At 34.7% G+C, this 21,056-nt stretch overlaps 1 protein-coding gene across 5 annotated transcripts in view; it reads left to right on the forward strand.

Annotated features, from left to right (window-relative positions):
• Window positions 1-20,528, forward strand: part of LOC144365436 (uncharacterized) — a 136,795-nt gene extending 116,267 nt beyond the window's left edge. For 2 of the 5 annotated variants that reach the window (XM_078016794.1, XM_078016797.1), the window contains 2 exons: window positions 6,941-7,032; window positions 17,840-20,527. In XM_078016794.1, the coding sequence (XP_077872920.1) occupies window positions 6,941-7,010 (70 nt within the window). In that variant the 3' untranslated portion in view covers window positions 7,011-7,032; window positions 17,840-20,527. Of the gene's footprint in view, window positions 1-6,940; window positions 7,033-8,735; window positions 15,335-17,839 lie in introns of those variants that run through there. The other 3 variants (XM_078016795.1, XM_078016798.1, XR_013423867.1) reach the window with 2 other exon arrangements.
• Window positions 20,529-21,056: the final 528 nt, after the last annotated feature.

Below are 21,056 nucleotides of genomic sequence, written 5' to 3' on the forward strand. Positions count from 1 at the left end.
ATTTATTCATTTATTTAAATGTATGTAAACTGAGTTCTAATATGTACCAAGCCCTGGAGTAAGCGTGAGACAGAATTGGAAAGACAGACTGAAAATAAAGATCATTCAATCGTATTCAACTTTTTCTTTCCCTTTTCTTTCTTTCTTTCTTTCCCTCTTTCCTTCTTTCTTTCCCTCTTTCCTTCTTTCTTTCTTTCCCTCTTTCAGGAAGCTTCATTTGTATACTTTTAAAAAAATCCAGGATTTAATACTAAATTAGTTTTAAAAACATTTAGTAAAGAAAACAATGTTCTTTTGGAATCAGCAGAAATTCATCAAAAATAAATTTCAGTGTCATGACCAACAGACCCTGCTCCATTCAGTGTCTGATGTGCTTTGAGAACCTCAAATAAAGCAGTATTAGAATGGAATGAAAATATGTAGGGTGCTAAATCAGAACAGAAAAATATTTGGACAAAATACAAAAGATTTAACCTAAAAAGATACAATTGAATAGTACAAATACTATTTAGATTTGCAAGTATATAATAATAATAGTAATTGTTGTTGTTGTTATTATTAGCAGTATAGGAGATTAAACCCAGGGTCACTCTATCATTGACTTGTATCCCTGCCCCTTTTTATTTTGAGACAAGATCTCACTAAGTTACCCAAACTGTCCTCAATTTATGATTCTCCTGCCCAAGCCTCCCAAGTCACTGGAATTATAGATGTGTACCATAGCACCTGGCTTCAAGTATAATTTTATTTTAAAATAATATATGCTAATGTAGACAGTTCCTTTTTTACTTTCCCAATTTCTAATCTATCTCATTTAATCCTATCATACCTTATCTTTATAACTTGGGCACTAATATAAACATCTTTATAGTGTATACACATATGTCTAATACATATACATGGAATGTATATAAAGTATGCAATCTATTTACACATGAATTGTATTATGATGTCATTCTACTTTGTAACATGCTTATTTCATCTGAAAATGTGTATATTTCCATGTTATTAAATATTTATCACCAGATGGGCATGGTGGTGCATGACTGTAATTCTAGCAACTCAGGAGGCTAAGGCAGAAGAATTGCAAGTTCAAAGTCAGTCTCAGCAACTTAGTGAGGCCCTGGGTTACTTAGTGAGATCCTGTCTCAAAATAAAAAATAAAAAAGGGCTGGGAATGTGTCTCTGTGATTAAGTGCCTTTAGGCTCAATCTACAGTACCAAAATTAAATAATTAGATGACTGAATGAATAAATAATAAACATCCATCACCATAGTGCTTAGTGGTACCTAGCATAATCCAATTATACCCTCTGCAAACACCTGTGTGGCTGAGCTGACTTCTGACTGCCATGTCCCTTCCTATTCCTTCCTATGCACACAGCTGAACTACATTTCCTTGCCTCCCTTGAAGCTCTATGACACTCTGGAACTCAGTTATAGTCAAGGAAAAATGGACAAAAGGCATGGGACTGGTACATGGTTTTACATGCTCTTTCTTCTTCCACTATGGAATAACTTTGAGAGTCATGAGTTAAAAATGATAACAGCTGCAGGACTAAAAGATTGGGAGACTTAAACCGTCAAAGAAATTTTATATGACTAAGAAATAAACTTCTTTCTTCTTTGAGCCATCATATAGTTTTTTTTTATTGTTGAAGCAACCAGCATTACATCAATTAATGCACCATGAGTATACCCCATTTCTCCTTTCCTCTTCAAAAAATAGGTAAGTTTCAAAACTGTGCCAACCTGTTAGCTGCTATCTAGTTGTTTCTTCAACTGTAATTCCTTTAATGATGGAGAAGATGACATGTGTGCGTACACCCCCACAGACACACTCAAAACTTCCATTAGTATTTATTGGAAGAACTTGAAATTTTTAAGAAAAAGACTAATAACAAAAACTAATATTAAGTCATTGGTTTCCACCAGATCCCATTCTGATTGCTATTGTTATCTCTGTAATTCAAATGAAGAAATGGAAGCACAGAGAGGAAAGTAACCTTCCTGGCATCACACAGCAGATCGATGGCAGTGCAGCTGAGATTTGAACCAAGCAGTTGGCACTAGATTCCTTACAGTTGAACCATGGTTTTAATCTACAACTGATCATGGAAAGCACAGAGGGACATTAAAAAAGAATTTTTAGGGGAAAAGTTGGGGGAAAATTATGAAAGAGCAAAAGTTTGTAAAGTGGATTTTTGTATTAATCATTTCCATAGATTTATTATTTGTAGGGATAAAAAGTTTAAATAAAACCTCACCATGAATATATGCTCATTTATTTCTCTTTAATTACAGCAATATGCTATCAGTCTTTGTCATAGAATTATTTTCCTAATACCCGGACTTATTTTTTCAACTTTGCAACATACAAATAAATTAAATACCAAGATTCATTTTTCAACTGTAAGATGAGTTTACATGTGATTACTTTTTTCATTTTAATTTAAGGAAATGATACACTTATATTTAGCCTGAAAGACTAATAAATTTATAATTTTAGTTATCACTTAAATAAAATAAAAATCTGTGCCCACACACACCTGCTCTGCTGTGGCATCTTTCATCAAATGACCTCTCTGAGAAACAGTGCCTGCTGGTTCCAGTACAGATTTCCCTCTGTGTACTCAGTCTGACAGATTCCCACCCTCAGCCTTTATCTCTATTCCATTCTGGATTCAAATGTCAAAATAATTTCTTCAAATCTCCTGCTCCCTTTCTTTTTCTTCTAAGCATGGTCTTCTATGTTTCTATTTTCTCCTTTACCCAAGTTTCCAAGATGCATTTGAGGTTCTACTAAAAGAAAATATATCCCATTCCTGTGATGGTTCTCCCTCGCTGCACTTGTAGGCTCGCTCCTATGCATCTGCATGGCTCTTTTTTCTTTATAAAATCAGAACAAAATAAAAATGTACCATTCCCATACTTGCATAATGCCTGCCTGCTATCCAGGGTCCTTTCTTTATTTTGTGCTCCCTCAACCCAGAATAGATATTTCTGTTTGTTCATCCTGACCAAATTTCATTGTCACAATGGACTTGTGATGATGCTCTTAGATAGACCAAGGAAATTTCCAAATAGTAGTGGTAGTCTGCTTATTTGGAGTAACACTCAACAGAGCCAGAAACATTTAGAGAGTAAAGTGATAGCAAAATGCAAATTCTACAACATTTAAGACCAATGCATAGTATTCAAGTTGGAATTAATTTGCATTCTCATGGGATTTGGAAGTTATTACATTCTTCATTGTGTTATAATTAGATTACAAATACATACGGTATTTATACATGGTAGGTGCTTATTAAACACTTGTATTAGCATTATAACTGTTTTATTATAATGTTTAAAATTAGGAATCTATCATGTTATGATTACACATTTTTTAAGATGATAGTGGTTTGGGATGCAAATCATAATAGTGGAAGGTTTCTATGAAAGTAATCAATGTTTATGGTAAACTGATCCATAAAAACTAATAATACAAGATATAATTCATTATAAAAACAATAATGCTATCCAAGAATTGAAAAGAATCTCATGTGATCATTTCTTTAATAAGCCCCTCAGTGCCTGTGAATCAAGTATTTACAAATGAAAGCATCAACTTGGAATGGATAAAGAAGATGTGGTATATATTCACAAAGGGATAGTATTCCACCTGAAAAAACAAAGAAATCCTGTCATTTTTAGTAACATGGATGAGCCTGGAGGTCACAATGTTAAGTGAAATAAGCCAGGAATAGAAATGCAAGTACTTTATATTACTTATCTGTGGACTCTTAAAAACTAGGACTAATAGAAGGAGAATGGTAGTCACCTGAAGCTTGAGGAGAGAGTATTGGGTGACATTGGTAAAGGGTACAGAATTTCAGTTGGACATTAGAAATAAATTCAAGAGGCCTGTTGACCATCATGGTGACTTTTGAAAATTACTAAGAGATTTTAAATATTATCATAAAAAATAAGTATATAAAGTAATGCATGCACCTTGATGTTCCATTCCACAAACATACTTATTTAAAAACATCATGTCACACATCAGAAATATATGCAATTAAAAAAAATCTTTCAATTAAAAAAATTAATACCAAATAACATGTTTTAATTGTGCCTTTGTTTCTAATTCAAAAGGAAAAATGGTATCAAGTAATGTTTTAGGAAATTAAATGATTAAACATATTTTAATTCTTGATTTATTGTAGTGAGACTTTTTATAAAATCACTAAATTATTTTCTTTAATGATTTACCCTAGCTATGAAAATCAGATTCATAAAATATATGTGGTTCAAATTGTCTATTTACCTAGAGTCTACCCTCCTTATCCCTGGGTTCTGCTTCTATGATCAACCAACTGTAGATTCAAAATATTTGAAAACAAAATTAAGACTATACTGAACCCATGCAGACATTTTTTTCTTATCATTATACTATAAACTGTATAACAACTCTTTGCATAGCATTTACATTGAGTTAGATATTTGTAGTCTAGAGACAACCTAAGGCCTCTAGGAGAGGTGTGCAGGTTACTTGCAAATACTGTACCACTTCACATAAAAGTCTTTAGCATCCACTGATTTTGGTAACCATGGGGGATTCTGGAATGAATTTCTGGTAGATACCTGGGGACAAATGTACTCTAAAATCGCAATTTTCATCCCTCATTCCAATATTCTGCTAAAGAGTTTACAAATTGAGAAACAGAAGATTCAGAAAACTCAGATTGCTGAAGATTTTCCTATACGAAAGCAGCAGTATGAACAAATTCTTATTTCTCCTTAAATTCTTTTTATCTATGTAAGACTTATGTTAAATATGGTGAGATTATTTTAGAAGATTACAATGATTTTTTCTGAAGTCCCTGAAAAAATGCAACAAAATTTGTTATTTCTAACCAATGTTTGAATAGAAATACCTGATACATATGAGAAAACACACACACACACACACACTCTCTTCATCTGTCTCTCTTCTTTCCAGTGTTTGTCTCATATAAATTAATAAATAAGTGGCAGAATATAAGAATACTGACTGCATGACATTGCCTCTGCTTCAGGAAATACGCTAAGTGTTTTCATATGTTTATGATCATAACAACTCTTTGATATAGGTATTATTGTTCTAATTATAACAAATGAGGAAATTAAGGTCCCATTATTATTGTCATAAAGAGGATAAGTGATCAGTCAGAATTAGACACAACAGCTGTCTTTTCTTGTGTCTGTTTCCTTAATAATTAAAAAAAACACCTAAATTCCTTTGGTTAATAAAGACTATAGTTAATATCGAGGCAGCTATAGAATATTTTCTAGGAAAATTTTAAGGATGGGGAACCATAATTGATTTAAGCACTATTTTCAATCAGGTATCCGAGAAGGACCTTTCCTTCCATTTCCCTCTTTAAAGCACAACTTGATGTTCCCTGAGGGATTGAGAGTCAACTATTTTAAGATACTGATGTCTTTACTTTATCTGTAAAATCCCAACTACTTCATATCAATTAAAGATATGGGGTTATAGCTTAGTAACATCAATGTGGAAATATCTTTAGGCTTATTTACAGAAGTGAACTCTAGGTTCATATGAAATAATAACTAGATACTATGGAACATATTTTGTTAAAGCTAAACAAACTTTGGAGATGTGACAAAGAATTGTTGCTAAGAAAAAAAAAAACTACTTCACAGATTTAGGCAAGTCACAAAATTTCAATCTCTCTTCATTGCCCAGAGTAGTATAAAGATAAATAGAAGATTCTGAGTGGCCACATTTCAGTTGATGGATGCCAATATTCAGTGACCCATGGTGATAGTTCGTGAGAAGCTGGACTGAGGAACAATTATATAGGAGAATCTGAGCACAAAACATGAAAGATTAAAGGCTCTTTAAACCTTTTTCCTTATCACAAGAACCACCTGACCCAAGAGGACTGAGCAGAAAAGGGAAAGGTGTTCTAGTATGTAAAGTTTCCTCCAGGACTGAGTGAGTTTAAACCCCTAGGATTTAGGGCAAGAAAAGATGGGAGATTAAAAAAAAAAAAAAAAAGCTTAAAGATTTCATTTTTGAAGATGTACAGGAGGATATCTTAACATCTGTAAAGAAGATTTAAATGATAAGGTGGCTATTGGAGCAGAGGAGAGCTTTAAGTTTTAAAAGATGGAGGCATCCAATGAGCAAAAAGCCAACTTAGAGGGAGTAAATAGTTCAATTCCATCCAATTACAAAGAAAAGAGGAAGGAGAAGGGAGAGTATGAAGGGATCCATCCATCATGCACAATGCAAATAAAGGGCTGTCACTCATTTTCCTAATGTCAAAAAAGCGAACTATTTAGTAATTTTTGACACCAAGAAAATCATTTGTAATAGCCTATTTCACTTTTCAATTCATCCTTAAATTTAAAAGAAAGAAAAAAATCCCATTCAATTGTTTCTATTACAAGTCAGTTCATCATTTATGAATCCATGTCAGTGTCTTAGCTTTTTCAGTGAAATAGCTAATTCATATCGTATTCGCCGTCACCACTTCATAGTGAATCACTGCTGTTTGATTTAGGCTGTCATCTGACACAGAACATCTCGAAACCATTTGCATCACTCTTCTTGCTCTGATCTGCACATATGGTAATAATTAGGAATGCGATACCTTACATTCATTTAAAATACTGAGTGAATTTAGAATATAAGAGTAAAACCAGCATAACACATTTCAGAAGGAAAAAAATTGCATTAAACTATATGGACTAAGTTGCAACTATTGATTACATACAGAAAAAAATTGCAATGAGTTAAGAGCAGAAATGTAATATTTTTAATGAAAACTCATACATTACTAATTAATATATTTATAATGATGTTATAGAATGTTCAAAATATGAACTAAATGCATACTACAGCACATATTTGAGTTTTAAATCCCAATTTTTCCTTTCAAAACAGAATACCCAGGAGAAGATTCCTCTCCCCATACACACCTGTGATTTTCAAGTCCTTTTATTCATGCCTTTAAATGAAAGGGTTGAGTATACAAGGTCAGTGAAATTGTTATTTATGGTTGAAATGTTTTTGCTACATCTATTTTAAGAAGGGTCATTTTTCATTTCATTTTTAAAAATTGCTTTAAAGTGTTTAGCTGACTATACAAAATTATTCAATGTGCAGCTAACAGTTTACTCGATTTTCAAGCTGTAGGTAGCCTAAGAATTGTGTAAGATTCTATAATTAAAGTGGTTAAGTTAAAATTGTGTCATTTAATTGTCCCTATGTTTATAATAGTTATCACTCTTAATTATTTTTCTGTGACTATAAAAACATTTTCATCTTAAATGTGTTTCTCACCTCTCTGTTCATTTTAGTTTACTTCTGAGAAAAAAATACAATATTAATATTTAAGTCGCTTACTAATAATACATACCTTTATACCAGATGCCAGTATTGCATGTTGAGGTGGCCTACAGTTACGAAGATCCTTGCTTCATAACTGAAACAAATCTCTCCAAAGAATACCACTGCTTATTGTATCATTTTTTTTCCGGGAAATGTGCCGCCCAACTAAGTTGGTAATTTAAAAATTATGACTATTTTTCCCTTTGAAGTTCTACTGAATTCAAACTGTACAGAAAGTACTTAATGATGAACATTTTTACCTACACAATTCACATTTTCTTTCCTGGTTGATATGAGCCACTCTGCTCTGTAAGCTAAGAGCACACCAGCCTTCCGGTGCAGACCAACACAAACTGCAGGTTTGTGAGCAGCAAACCACGGGGATACAGCTCTGCTAATGCTCAACTAGAGTATTTGGGAGACCTTCAGCATCTCCATTCCAGGAGTCAGGAAATTAGCATACGTTGTATTTCAAGACCAAAAAAAAAAAAAAAAAAAAGCATAAGACAACTGAGCAAGATTTATGAATTCTATTTGGAGACTGCAAGTGTCCCGGAACTAGAAGTATCTGTATTTGTGATTCTTGAACTGCATGCTTTGTAGAATGTCCAACTACTGACCCTTTTCTGAATCGAGGGAGATTTCAAAGTGTAACTATTCACAAGTGAAAATGAGCAGGAATTAAGTCTCAAAAATAAGCGTTTATTGTAAGGAAAATTAGTCAAAACAATGACAACTGAAGAAATATTATGTACTTATTATATTGTTTTTATCATTGTCCAAAGTCTCTAGGTATTGGAAGAAGAAAAATTAAACAAAAACAAACATTTCATTTGTAAGTGGACTTGAAAAATAAATGACTAACCTTGACGTCCGTCAGCACACAAAATCCTACACAGCCAATGACAGACTTCATTGTTTAAAGACTAGTTGGGAATGATTAAGAAAAAGATGATGTAATCTAATATGTGATAAAGAGAGATATAATATTCTCTACTGGAAGGCTTTGCTATCATGTCATATCAAAGTCTAGCAAAACGTTGAAAGTTAGAAATGTTATCAAGCATTAGCAGGCATTTAAAGAACGTCTCTTGAATATTTCTAGCATAAAAAAGTATTTCATGTGATGTAAATGAATGGTAATTTTCTGACTTTAAAAGAGAGCCATGCCAGTACATTTCAGCGTTCTGGACCCAATTCTGCAAACATGGAGACGCTTTCAATTTGCTCTGCCTGCCTTCCCGCCTTAGATGGCTGCGATTGCAGCGAAATTAATCCATTTAAAAATCTGCGGCTTAAACTTAAGGATTTTCAGTTTTTTCCCCCTTCTCTCTTTTTTTTTTCTTAGAATATCAATAAGTTCCAATTGAAGAGCGGATTCTTTTGCAATTCAGGCATGTGCCGGCGATAACGGGCGAGTTGGCATGAAGAGAGGCAGAGATGGATTAATTATGCAGAGAACATGGAAATTCTGCTTATCATCGGCTAGCAAAGGAGCCCGGCTCACATAATCAGCAAACGAAGGGAGAGGAAAAAATAACAATGCAATGGCACCTTCCAGCCCATCATCAGGATTTTTTCTACCCCCCTTGTAATTAAAAAATAACATACACTTATAGCCCTATCTCCTGTGCAGGCAAGGAGTGGATGTCCACAAAATAATTGCACTGGGATATTAGAGCTGGCAACACAGGCTGTCCATTCCTGCTTGCTCTCCTGCTCACCCTCTTTCTCTTTTGGCCTCTCAAGGCACTTTGCTTCTGAATCCAGTCCAAATCAGTCGATGTCTCAGGTGACATTCTAGCTCGGTTTCCAAAAATCCCAAATTGGTACCTTATCATGATCCAAGCAAACATACATACATATATGATAAATATTTGAAGGGCTGACTCTGGGGGAGACTTTGGAACTGATCACCTGTGGACTATCTGGTCAATTTCATTTTTGATGAAACATGTCCAAACAGCCTTCATTTTGCAAAGTGACTGGATTAAAATGGTGGGCCGTGCTATCTTCTCAATTGATTTCTCCTATTTACAACTTTTTTGCACCTATTTCCTTTGCCAACTTATTTTATAAATTCAAGGGTACACAGTTAATTATTGAGATGTTTTGCCTTCAAATCAGAATTCGGAATTCTATAGTGTCACTATAAAATACGATAGCTCAGTGCTTTGTATTTCTCTAGAAGCCCAAAGACACTATACTAAACCTAGTTCATTGCTTAAAAGAAAACAGAATTAAATCTTAACGTTTGTATCCATGTGTCTCCCAATTCCAAGAATTAAAATGCAAACACGTATGTTAAGTAATGATACTCCTGATTGAATGCCATTGAAGTAGTTTTTTTCTGTTTTAATTGCCAACCAAGTAATTTGACCTAATTACAGACATAAGCCCCCAGAAACTATGACCATGAAGAGAGACCATTTCTTCCGGCAAAGTTACTGGTGAGCTACAGAAACAGAAAGATGAAAATAAATCTGGAAAGACAAAAATTATGCAACATATGAAGGAAAGATGTTGTTCCAAAGTGCAGTAAACTGGAATTAGAAAGCTGGCAGACTCTAGAAATGTAATTTATTCATAGAGTTCCACCAAAGCAGGGAACCAGTGTGGGGCGCAGTTTACACGCTTGTGGGAATGTTTTCAATGACAGTGACAGTAATAGACTGATTTTTAAAACTAATTATTTACATGACTATGCATATGGACACACACATACTCTAGCACATATAAATACTACAGAAAACCAAAACTGAGTAAAGAAATTAGTAATTGTTTGGAGATATTTGTGATTAGTGACTTTGTTAGTTTCTGAGAATGCAGAGAAAATAAATAAGAAAAACACACTAAAGTGGTGGTAGGGATTAAGGGCGAAGAAAAGTAGAAAAATAGAAAAATCCTAATAAAGAGAGAAAAAGAGAATAAAGAATATAGAGAAAAGAAAATTAGAATTGTGACAGTAGAAATTATAATTTTTTGTTTATTTTGTAAATGCATGCATAAAATATATTCTATTAGAATTAACTATACAAATGACAGATATAGAGAAATCATTCAAGTGTGTCTCCTTACACCAAGAATTTTTCAAATTCAGAAAGGCACCACAGATTCTGCAGAGTAGGGTGCAATTCACAACTGACCTTGGAGCCTAGCCCACCAACTAGGGGCATACAGCTGGGATAATCTGACCATTCATTACCATTGAATTCCTACCACCTCCAACACATTTGTATCTCTTTGATTCAGTTTCCTCTTTGTATTTTTTAAAGCTATAGCTAAAAGCTTATTTAACAAATAATTTATTCTTAAAATTTGAGGAAAATTGGAAGTCTATATAAAAAGCAAAGAATAGTAAAATAAACTCCCATATACCCATTTCTCAGCTTCATAATTATTAACTGATGAATAGTCATCCTTTAGCTCTATTCCACAATCTCACCTTCTTTCTAATCAAAAGATTTTTAAATAATTTATTTAGTTAGTTTTAATTGACAAATAATAGTTGTGTATATTTATACTTCTGAAGCGCATTCCTAGTATAATAAACCCTGCCCATTTGAAATTCTTATGCAAGATATTTAATAACCAAGAAGAAGCAATGAGTCACTCTTGATAGGACCAATTAACACACTAAATATGAAGTTTTTTTTATAATAGAAGGGGAGATCAAGTCAAAGCTAGCTAAATTGGGCATAAAGGATTATATGAAGCTATTTATTCTTTGCAAAATATATTTCTTTAATTTGGGATCCTGAGGAACTAATAGTCTTCTGGGATTGAAAATGTAAAAAGCTACTTCAGGTCAAAACAGATACTAGAAAATGGTTTCCCAAAGCCTTACAAGGCACGCAAAGAATCATCTCACTTGGTATCCAGAGCAGTGTTTCTGCAGATGCTGCTCTGAATGGATCGTCCATTGTTTTTCCACCTCTGGGGAGCTTTTTAAAAAACACTTGTGCCTGAACCATACCCTAGACAAAAACTCTAAGAATTAGAGCTGCACAAAAATAGAGAAACAGATGTGATAGACAGACAAGGGTGGAGGTAGAGATAGCAGTGGAGAGAGATCTTTAACTTCCTACATGATTCTAAAATGCAGCCAGTCAAGAACCAAAGTGCCTAGGCTCATCCACTGCCCTCCAACGTATTGAACTGAAATGCATTGAAAACCCAAAGCATCCCCAAGATTAGAGCAGTATTCAGTGCAAACCAAACTGTAAGGACCATGGAGCAAAAGTCATGCTGCTTGTTGTCTTCTAGGTATACCCAGCACCTAGCACAGAGCCTATTGGCTCTCAGAAATAAATAAATATATTTATTTATTTATTTTTTACTGAGAGAATAAAGTGAACAGAAGGCAGAAATCCAGTTTTATGACCATCTGTAATCACAGCAACCTCCTCTGCCCTACATTATATCCCCTAAGTCTTGACAATTTGGAAGCTTTCTTAAGGTTTTTCCAAAACCCTGTGCCCAGAACTTTACAGACATAGCATACTTCTATAATCTTTTATACTTCCTGAAAACATGTCTTAACATCTTTTACAAGAGAAGGTAGATAATAGAATTCTCAGTAACCGTAACTGTAAATGGATTTGTAATCTACCCGTGATTAAAATTATTTTCATCATGAAGTAGAATTCTCATTATTGTTGCAATTTTAATATTATCAACTCCAAAGTGTCTTGGTGATTGATAATATAGACAGCGAAACCCTATATTATAGTAATTAAATTTGAAATGAATCAGCCATCCTTATATGTCTCAGTATAGTACCTGATTATTTGAAAACAATTATCTTTGCGTGTCACCTAATGCCAGACAGCACTTGGACCTGCTCCCAGGGATTGTTCTGGGTCACAAAGTTGCCACAGAGTTGGAATGCACAGATAGTGTGTCTAGGTGCCACGATGAATATTTTCTCAGTTAAATTACACAACCACCATGAATGTGAGCTACAATTCAAGAGGAGCACAAGCGTGAATTAAGAGACCATTGAACAAAACCTTCAGGCTAAAATATACATTTATCCCAGGTGAGTGTCACTGACTTTAATTGAGACCCTTTCTCTGAGTAACCCCAGAAGCCCTGTGGGCCCAACCCCAGACATCTGGCTTTGGGCATGAGTGATCTCTTTTTTGATCAGGGCCAGGATGTAATGTAAAATGTTTTCTTCATTGAGGAAGTTGTCCTTCAAAGGAAACATCACCCTTTATAAGTTCAATTAACTAAACTATTTCTACATGAGATTTTATGGGAACATTGCATTTTTCATCCACAGGAAGGGACTCCCACCTCCCCCTCTCTTCACCTTCCATTTCTTTGCTATCCTTTTTAGTGACAAATTCCTCTTCATCTGATGCTCCATCCCACCAACCTCTCTACACACATTTTGTAGGGAAAAATTAGTACAAAAATTTCTTCCATACTTGGCTCATTTGCAGATTTCACCAGGCTTGCAAAAAGCACACCTGTTGTGCTGTCTGGATTTCCTTTTCTGATCATAGGCTTCTGACAAAGAGGGGGGGAAAAGAAAGATTTTTATCAAGCGCTCTTCACCGGACAATGAATTTTCTTCACCATTTGAATGTATCTGTGGAATGCCTGAGTGATTCATTACAGCAGATTCTGAAGTATGACAATGGGCCGCAGAAATGACTGATGGTATCTTTTTCCTGATTTCATTTCCCTGATCCTCTTCATCCCTTGGCCTGTGTACCTCGATTAATTAGAAACCAGGGATTTTCACTCATCAGCTGATGGGTTTCATGCTCCACTCTGTCACAAATCTGCTGCCTGCACTATCTCTCTTACAGCCGCTGGCTGCTTTAAAAACTTTCCTTCTTCTCCTTCTTTTTATTTTTTTTTCCTCTTTTTTCCCCCTTTTTTTTTTTTTTTTTTTTTTTTGAAGCAGTGCTTTGTGACTACAGGTTTAGGTCTTTTAAAGATTCAGACTTTTTTTTTTTAAAGAGATTAAAATTAAAGAAGATTCAAAATCTCTGATTAAGTTAATCCCCATCCAAATGATACTTGTCCAAAAATGAACTTTTTGAAGAGATAATAATATAAATGTTTCATGGCCCTCAGCTTTCTAAGTTCTTTTTCAAGATAATGATAATTGAAGTAGTAGCAAAGGCTGAAAATAACACAAATATGATTTCTGTGTGTGAGCACGAAAGCACTCATATTCATTTCTCATCTATACCTATACTATATGCTTAAATTTGATGGCATTCAAATTCCACTTGGATAAGCCATGTTATAATAGCTTCCTGAAATAAATCATTGAACCATTATTGTTTCTGGAGGAAACATTTTATAATTGAAATATGCTCCCCCTGAGGGTATATACCAAATTAAATCACATGATGATATACTCCCCAAGGAAGAAAATCATAATTAAATAGTATTTAAAATGCAGGATATTTTATAGCAAAACTCTCCCTATGAAATCTAAAATAATGTGTAATCCCAAAGTGAAAAACACAAATTATTTTCACAAAGGAAAAGTAATAACTACATACAGATTATTTACTAGAGGATTTTTCTCCATGTTAACTTATTTGACATCAGTTATGAAAGGAGACTCAGAATTTAAAGTAAAGCCCTCCATTTAAAATGCCACATCCATCAGATGTGAGGAGACAAGATGATAGGGAAAAGCAGTCTGTACATGCTCATAGTTTTTCTAACAGAAACAGACAGTATTAGAGATTTCCTCTTACATGTCATCTTTAGATGAATTCCTGAAGACGTAAGAGAAGAAAAAAGTAGTGTGTAGAGAATTAGTGACTCCTTGTCATCTGAGAATCCATGTTCTTCTCTCTGTACTTGCTAAGAAAACTGCAGCTGGCAGCTATGAAGAGCGATCAATGAAGACCCTGATCAGTCCTGCCAGCAGCTATATCTGTGATGACTACTCTCAAGGAAACCACTATTCAACGGAGCAGTTCCTTTATTTTGGTTGAGGGCAAAGCAAACAGCATCAGGAAGAGTTACCATGTTTATGTTTCAGAGATATAAAAGAGGATACACTCAACTACACTGTCAAATTGTGACACATTTGTTTCCATGGATCAAAATTCAATTTTCTTATGTTATTGGTTATATAAACTCTAGTCAACAGTATGGCACAGAACTGAATTTTGTCACAGAATGCAAAGCCAACATTCTCTTGTTGAACTGGTCTACCATGAAGACTTACAGACAAAATAAAGCGAATTTCATAGATTCAAATCAATTTCTCTGCCTGATATATTTTTTAACCCTTAGCAATATTGAAGATGGACAAAAGGAAACGGGTCAAGAAAATGCACCTTCAGGTTACTTAGACGTGAAGGGAAATCTATTGCTTCTTTGAAATTACCAAAACTAAATCACATCTGGAGTCTGGAGGAAATTGGAGGGAGCCGTTTGGAGGATGCTCTTTGGGCAGCACAACGCCTGGCTGTGGTGGTTTTCTGCAAAAGTAGTGATCAATTCTTTGGTGTTCCACCTGGAGGTGTAGCTGGTGGAGGTGATCTTTGGCCCAAACTGAACTATAATTGTGGAAATGGAGTGGGTGAGATAGGCCTTGTTGAGGGTAGACATGATGGTCCAGAACCTAGTTGAGATCAAAGTGTTTGGGCAACCTCACCAATTGGGTGAGGAACATCTTCTAAGCCTGGCATTATGGACTGAGAACCTCATGACCAACAAGCTAAGAAAATGAAACACCTTGGGAGCAATTGAAGACCTATATGTCATGGCCACTCCTAAATCTCTGCATTAGGTTTTCCTCTACTTTCATGGATAATGGTTTATTTTGATGCAAACTTGAGTTTGTAGAATGAGTCTAATCAAGGTGGTTTTTTTGTTGTTGTTGTTGTTGTTTAATAACATTAAAATTTTTGTTCACATGAAAAGAAAGCAAATTTACAAAATAAAAAAATAAATAAATCATACCCGCCTTTAGCTATACTTTGAAGGAATAAAAGAAATCATACCAAATGTCAGTTATACCCCACTGGAAATTAGGGGAAATAAATAAGTCTTTAATTTTAAATAATTACTGCTTTGTAGATTAATATTTTAAGTATGAAGTCACCTCATCTTTGATTAAAAAAAAAGAAGAAAAAATCACTGTCATATCTGGGTATAAAAAATATACCCCATGAAATCTACTTTTCTTGAGTAGTAAAGCAAAAGAGCTAGGGGAACAGTTGGAGAGTATTTTATTTTACAACAACACAAGTGTGCTGATAATCTGGAGTATCAGGCCCATCTGTAAATTTCCCTAATTTGCCATGTCTTTCCCTAACACTACCAATATTGTGATAATGCCACATGCTCTTGAGTACCTGCTAATGCCAGGCACAGGGACAAAAATCAGGCACAGACAGGGTGAGCTAATGTGAGATTGTAAGTCTGAGGACTGTGGCATTGTCTCCAAATAACCCCCAATTATCACCATCTCACAGTATTTACTTGTGACAATCCAGAAAAGTCACCAGTTTAGGTGGCATGAGCTAATTTACTTGATTAATTCAAATCTATCGACTTTCCCCCAAATAGTGCTTGTCTGATTTTTTTAAAGAATTTCTATATTCTAACATTTCTAATCTTATTGTCCTTCCCTGGGAATCTAGAAATACACACACACACACACACACACACACACCTATACCTGAGATTGAACCCAGGGATATTTAACTACTGAGCCACATCCCCAGCCCTTTTATTTCATTTTAAAATTATGAGACACGGTCTTATTAAGTTGCTTAGGGCCTCCCTAAGGAGTACTCCCAAGGCTGACCTTGAACCTGCGATCTTCTTGCCTCAGCCTCCAGGTCACTGTGCCACCGTGTCCAGCTCTTTTCATATATAATTTAGAGGAAAAAACTGAAGCAGTCTCAGAATTAATTGCAGCAAGTGATTTCACCAATCTTTGTTGACTAACAAGCAAGTATACATTGAAAGGACAGATTGCATCAAGTGATAATTTCTTATTGAAATAAAAAGGCTTTGCCTTATTCTTCCACACCTATTAAGGTAACTGAGTGGCATCATTACGGGCTTACTTGCAAGCCTGTGTCTCCTTTTTGAAACCCTAGTTATTGTCCTCAACTGCACAGTTCACACACAAGTATGTATCCAACAGATACAGTGAACACTCTCAAAAGTGCAGTTTTTATAACAAGAACTGCCACTATGTTGACAAAAATTAGGTATAATATGTAAGAAATCTTGACTGTACATCTAAAGTAGGGATGGCAGTAATAGTGTTCTTATCTATCTTAACATTTGATTATTTAGAAATTATTTTCATTATCTCATTATATTTCTATGATATTAAAAAACAGTTTTTAGTGTTAAATTGATCAAATCATATGAAACCTGAACTCTTGACTCAGACTTTGAAGGTACTATAATTTTTTTCACCTTAGTTTCAAACAGGGTACATCTTGAACGCCTTACTGGGGTTTTTTTTTTTTTTGGTTGTTTCTACATTATCAGTGCCCAACATGTCTGACCCATGATAGTATATTTTGTTGAAACAAAATAAACACAATTCCATTCAAATCAGGTTGGTCTTCATTCTACATATGAATCCATGTCTATTAATTTTGGATCATTTACTAGGAGTACATTTCCCTTGTCACCCTGCCTACTTCATTCCTTTTTTAAAGTTTACTTCCAGTAACAATTCATCTTTAAACCCTCATTACTTATTATTCCATCATAATTCATCCTTTCAATCATATATTTTCCAAGCATTTATCCAGTTACAGTGCCAGTCCAAGTTCTGTGTCAGATGAGTTGCAGATCCATGATCTGAAGAGTTTATATTTATTTCACTCAACTTTGTGCTTAAATAGTATTATCTGGAGCACTATCATTCCCTGAATAGATTCTAAGCAACATGAGGTTAGGAAATAGCCCTGTTCTTATCCAGCACCCATGGTTACCTAGCTTGCCACGGAGCAGAGGAAATGTTTAAAAAGCTTTTCTATCTATTGGATTCTTTTCTAAATTCTAAGGACGTATTTAGAAGTTTACTGCATTTCAAAAATAAATTCAAAATTGAACACTGAGTATGACCCTTCTATTAATTATCATATTTACTCCCATATTTCTCGGCTATTTTTTGCTGTAACTTGGAGAATGGGAATCCTGCCAGCATCTGGATTTTCCACCTTTGGTAACCCTCATTAATCTTTGTGATTATGGTCACCATTTACCAGGAGCATCTAAAATTACACCACAATTACGAGGAATATTAATTGGAAACTGAATTTTTTTTTACTTTGTCTCATTTATTTGAAAAGCTTTAATAATTTAAATACAGGATTACTTTTTAGGATAGTGGCAGTTTTTCAGAAAATGATCAAAAATAAATAAGACAAAGAAATAAATGTACAAGTAATCAAAGAGAAATGTTTATACTTTCTTTTTTTTAATTTCTAGACTCAGATTCATACCTTCCACAAAGCTGGAGGAAAATGAAGAGCAAGATGGCCGCATCCCAGTCTGTGGAACCCATTTCCCCAAAGCCTAAGCTTCCTTGGAGACCACCTTGTCTCAACTTAGGCAATTTCAGGAATGTAACAGAGATCTAAGAAGAGGGTGTCACAACAGCAGCTTACCTGTGATGAAAGGACAGATGCATTCCTTTCTTTCATTTTCCTTCACTCTAGCCAGTGGCAGCCACTGCCTCAGGTTTTATTTACCTTTCCTCAGGCCTGATGAGGACATTATGTTCTTAAGAGATCCCTTAAGGTTGTTTCAAAGGAACAAAAGAGTAGCGAGCAAAAGAAAAAATCATTATAATGAAAAAAATGTTTTCCTTTATCTCCTATTTTTTTTTTTTGGTATGTTTTTGAGAGATGTGAAGGAAAGAAAAGTACACCATTTTCCCCCTAGAATAAGATTTTGGATCATTGCTGCATTTGATTACATATTTCTGCAAACTCTGTGTTCTTGAAGAAAACTATATTTTCTCATGTTTTTTTTTTAATGGATGCCTGTGCCAAAATTTGGCTCTCATTTCACAGCAGAAAGGAGAGACTGCATAGATCCCAAAACTATGAGCTGTATGCGTTCCTCCTGCAAACTATCCCCTAATCAGGCATCAAAAGTGTCTCATTTTTGAGGTTATATTAAATCTTTTTGTATTTCCCTTTCTGTCCTAGATGTTACATGTCAGGATGCAGCCAGAATAGGTGTAACATACCATAGAGACTGTTGTTTGGTGCAGAGGGAGACACAGAGTTTGATCAACACCTGCTTGCTGAGGTGGGCTGGAGCCCAGGAGAGCTGCTGCAGGGATAGGAACAGAGTCTGGCAGGAAATGTGTAATATTTAGGGGACATTGATTCAGAGATCCCTAGAGTGCTACAAGAAAGAGTTTGAAATTGAGAAGGAATCAAGTAGATGCACATTCTGACTCTAACATTAATTTTCATTGGAGTTCTTAAGATTTCATTTGAAAAAAATAGAATTCTGTTGCAAGAAGAAAGAAGAAAAGGAAAGAGAATAATTAGATGATGATGATGATGATGATGATGATGATTTTGGGACTGGGGAGTAATCCAGGGGTGCTTAACCACTGAGCCCCATCCACAGCCCTTTTTTTGTATTTTATTTAGCGACAAGGTCTCACTAAATTACTTAGGGCCTCCCTAAGTTGCTGAGGCTTGCTTTTAAATCATGATTCTTCTGTCTTAGCCTCCAGAGCTGCCGGTATTACAGATGTGCGGCACCATCTTAATAATTATTGAGACAGTTTAAAATAGGATAGTCTGGTTCACAATATGTCATCCATATTATCTGTGCTTGGCACATAGTGGGCATTTGGTGCATAATTCAGCAATTTCATTTAAAAATTGTCTGAATAAATAAATGAAATAAATAAATGAAAGTATCACAGATCAGTTGTTAACAGGTGAGCTGAGACTATGTAATGGGATATAGCAACAGATAAACAGAGAACAGTATTGATTAATTCAAAAGGTAAAAAGGCAGACAGGTAGTGCCTAAGTCTGCTGACTGGAAGTAAGGTCCTAGACATTGGGGCACATTCTGGGGCCTGGGAGAGGGCCTGGGTAGAGGAGGGCAAGCTGAATTATGACAGCAGACAAAGCAGGGATTGACCTAGCACTTGCAGCAAAATAGGAATGCAGTTTTCAAAGGTGACACTAGGCTAGGGGCAGACTTTCAGAAGGGAGACTCAAGTACTTAAGTTGGTCCCACCTAATCTGATAGGCTCTGGGAGCTGGGGTGAATTGGCAAACAATCTCAGTCATGATTAGAACTTGGGGACAGAAGCTAAAATCCAGCCTGGGTTTTCACTTAATCTCTTTTCCCATGTTACCAGCAATAAACTCAGTTTCCTAAGTTTATTCGGCAATTTCTTTTATCTTTAAAAAGGTTTCATTGGGGAAAAATCACAGCTGGGTAAGGGAAAAGGTGACTTTTAGAGGCAAGAGAAAGAATTGAGGGAGCTCTATAAGCCATTTCACATCTCACATCGAAGAGTTTGAAAGCCACTGATACAATACCTACCAGGTAACTTCTTCACATTCACAGTTATCACGAGTGAATGAAGTAAATTAACTTTCTGGACAAAAAGTCTGATCACACAAAACAAAATGTTCTTTATCAGAGTGCCATGAAATATGGAGCATTCTCTACAATGCAAAAATACAGTATTTACCAAGAAGATTAAGATTATACTTTTATTTAATTAATGTTTACTATGAGACTGTACATGCTCATGATAAAATATTTAAACAGGGTAGAAATAAAGTAAATGTGGTCTTCTTCCTTTGTTCAGTATCATTCACAAGAATGTCAAAAAGTGTATTATAAATGGTTTTAAAAATATTCTATAAATAAGCAAATGTATGTGTTTGTATTTTTCTTACACAAGTGGAATCATAACATATTGAAGTTTTGCAACCTGTTTTCTGTAAATAATATTTCTTGAACTTCTTTCTATGACGGGACATATTGATCTACAGATCTACTTACTACATTAATCTATATAATATTCCATCTTCATGTAAGTTGTATTGTAATAAACATTCTTTAGCATGTTATCTGTCCATTTATGTGAGTATGCCCAATGGATAAATTTCTAAAGGTGAAATTATTAGATTGAAAGGGCATACACTCTTATTCATGAGTACCATAATAAATAAATAGCATTTTTGTTTTTATTTAATTCTACACTATAAAAAGACAAACTATATTATTTTGCAGTACATATAAATGTTAATACTTCTAAAATTACTCATTTATATTATTAAACCAGAAAATACCATATCTGATAAAGAAAAATGACATCCTTACTAAAATGACATTCAGTATGATACATATTTTTAATTCTATTTTACAACAGCAAAAAAAATGGGTGGAAAAATAACACTAATACAGCAACATCTTCTCTTGAAGAGACAAGTTATTTATAGTTTAAACTGGAACTCAAATTTGAAGGTCAATGCTCTTTGTCAAAAGAAAACAACTATTTCACTCAAGTATTAAAAGTCTTTTTCTCTGTCTCTCTCCAGGGGTGGATACATGGCTAAATACAAGACAGGGTATAATATGAAAGAAGTCTTGCTGCTGAATGGATGAAGGGAGGAGAAGGTAGCTTGAATTCCTATAGCTAATGCCTTTGCAA

The sequence above is a fragment of the Ictidomys tridecemlineatus genome, chromosome 7 (genome assembly GCF_052094955.1).
Source record: "Ictidomys tridecemlineatus isolate mIctTri1 chromosome 7, mIctTri1.hap1, whole genome shotgun sequence".
Classification (NCBI taxonomy): domain Eukaryota; kingdom Metazoa; phylum Chordata; class Mammalia; order Rodentia; family Sciuridae; genus Ictidomys; species Ictidomys tridecemlineatus.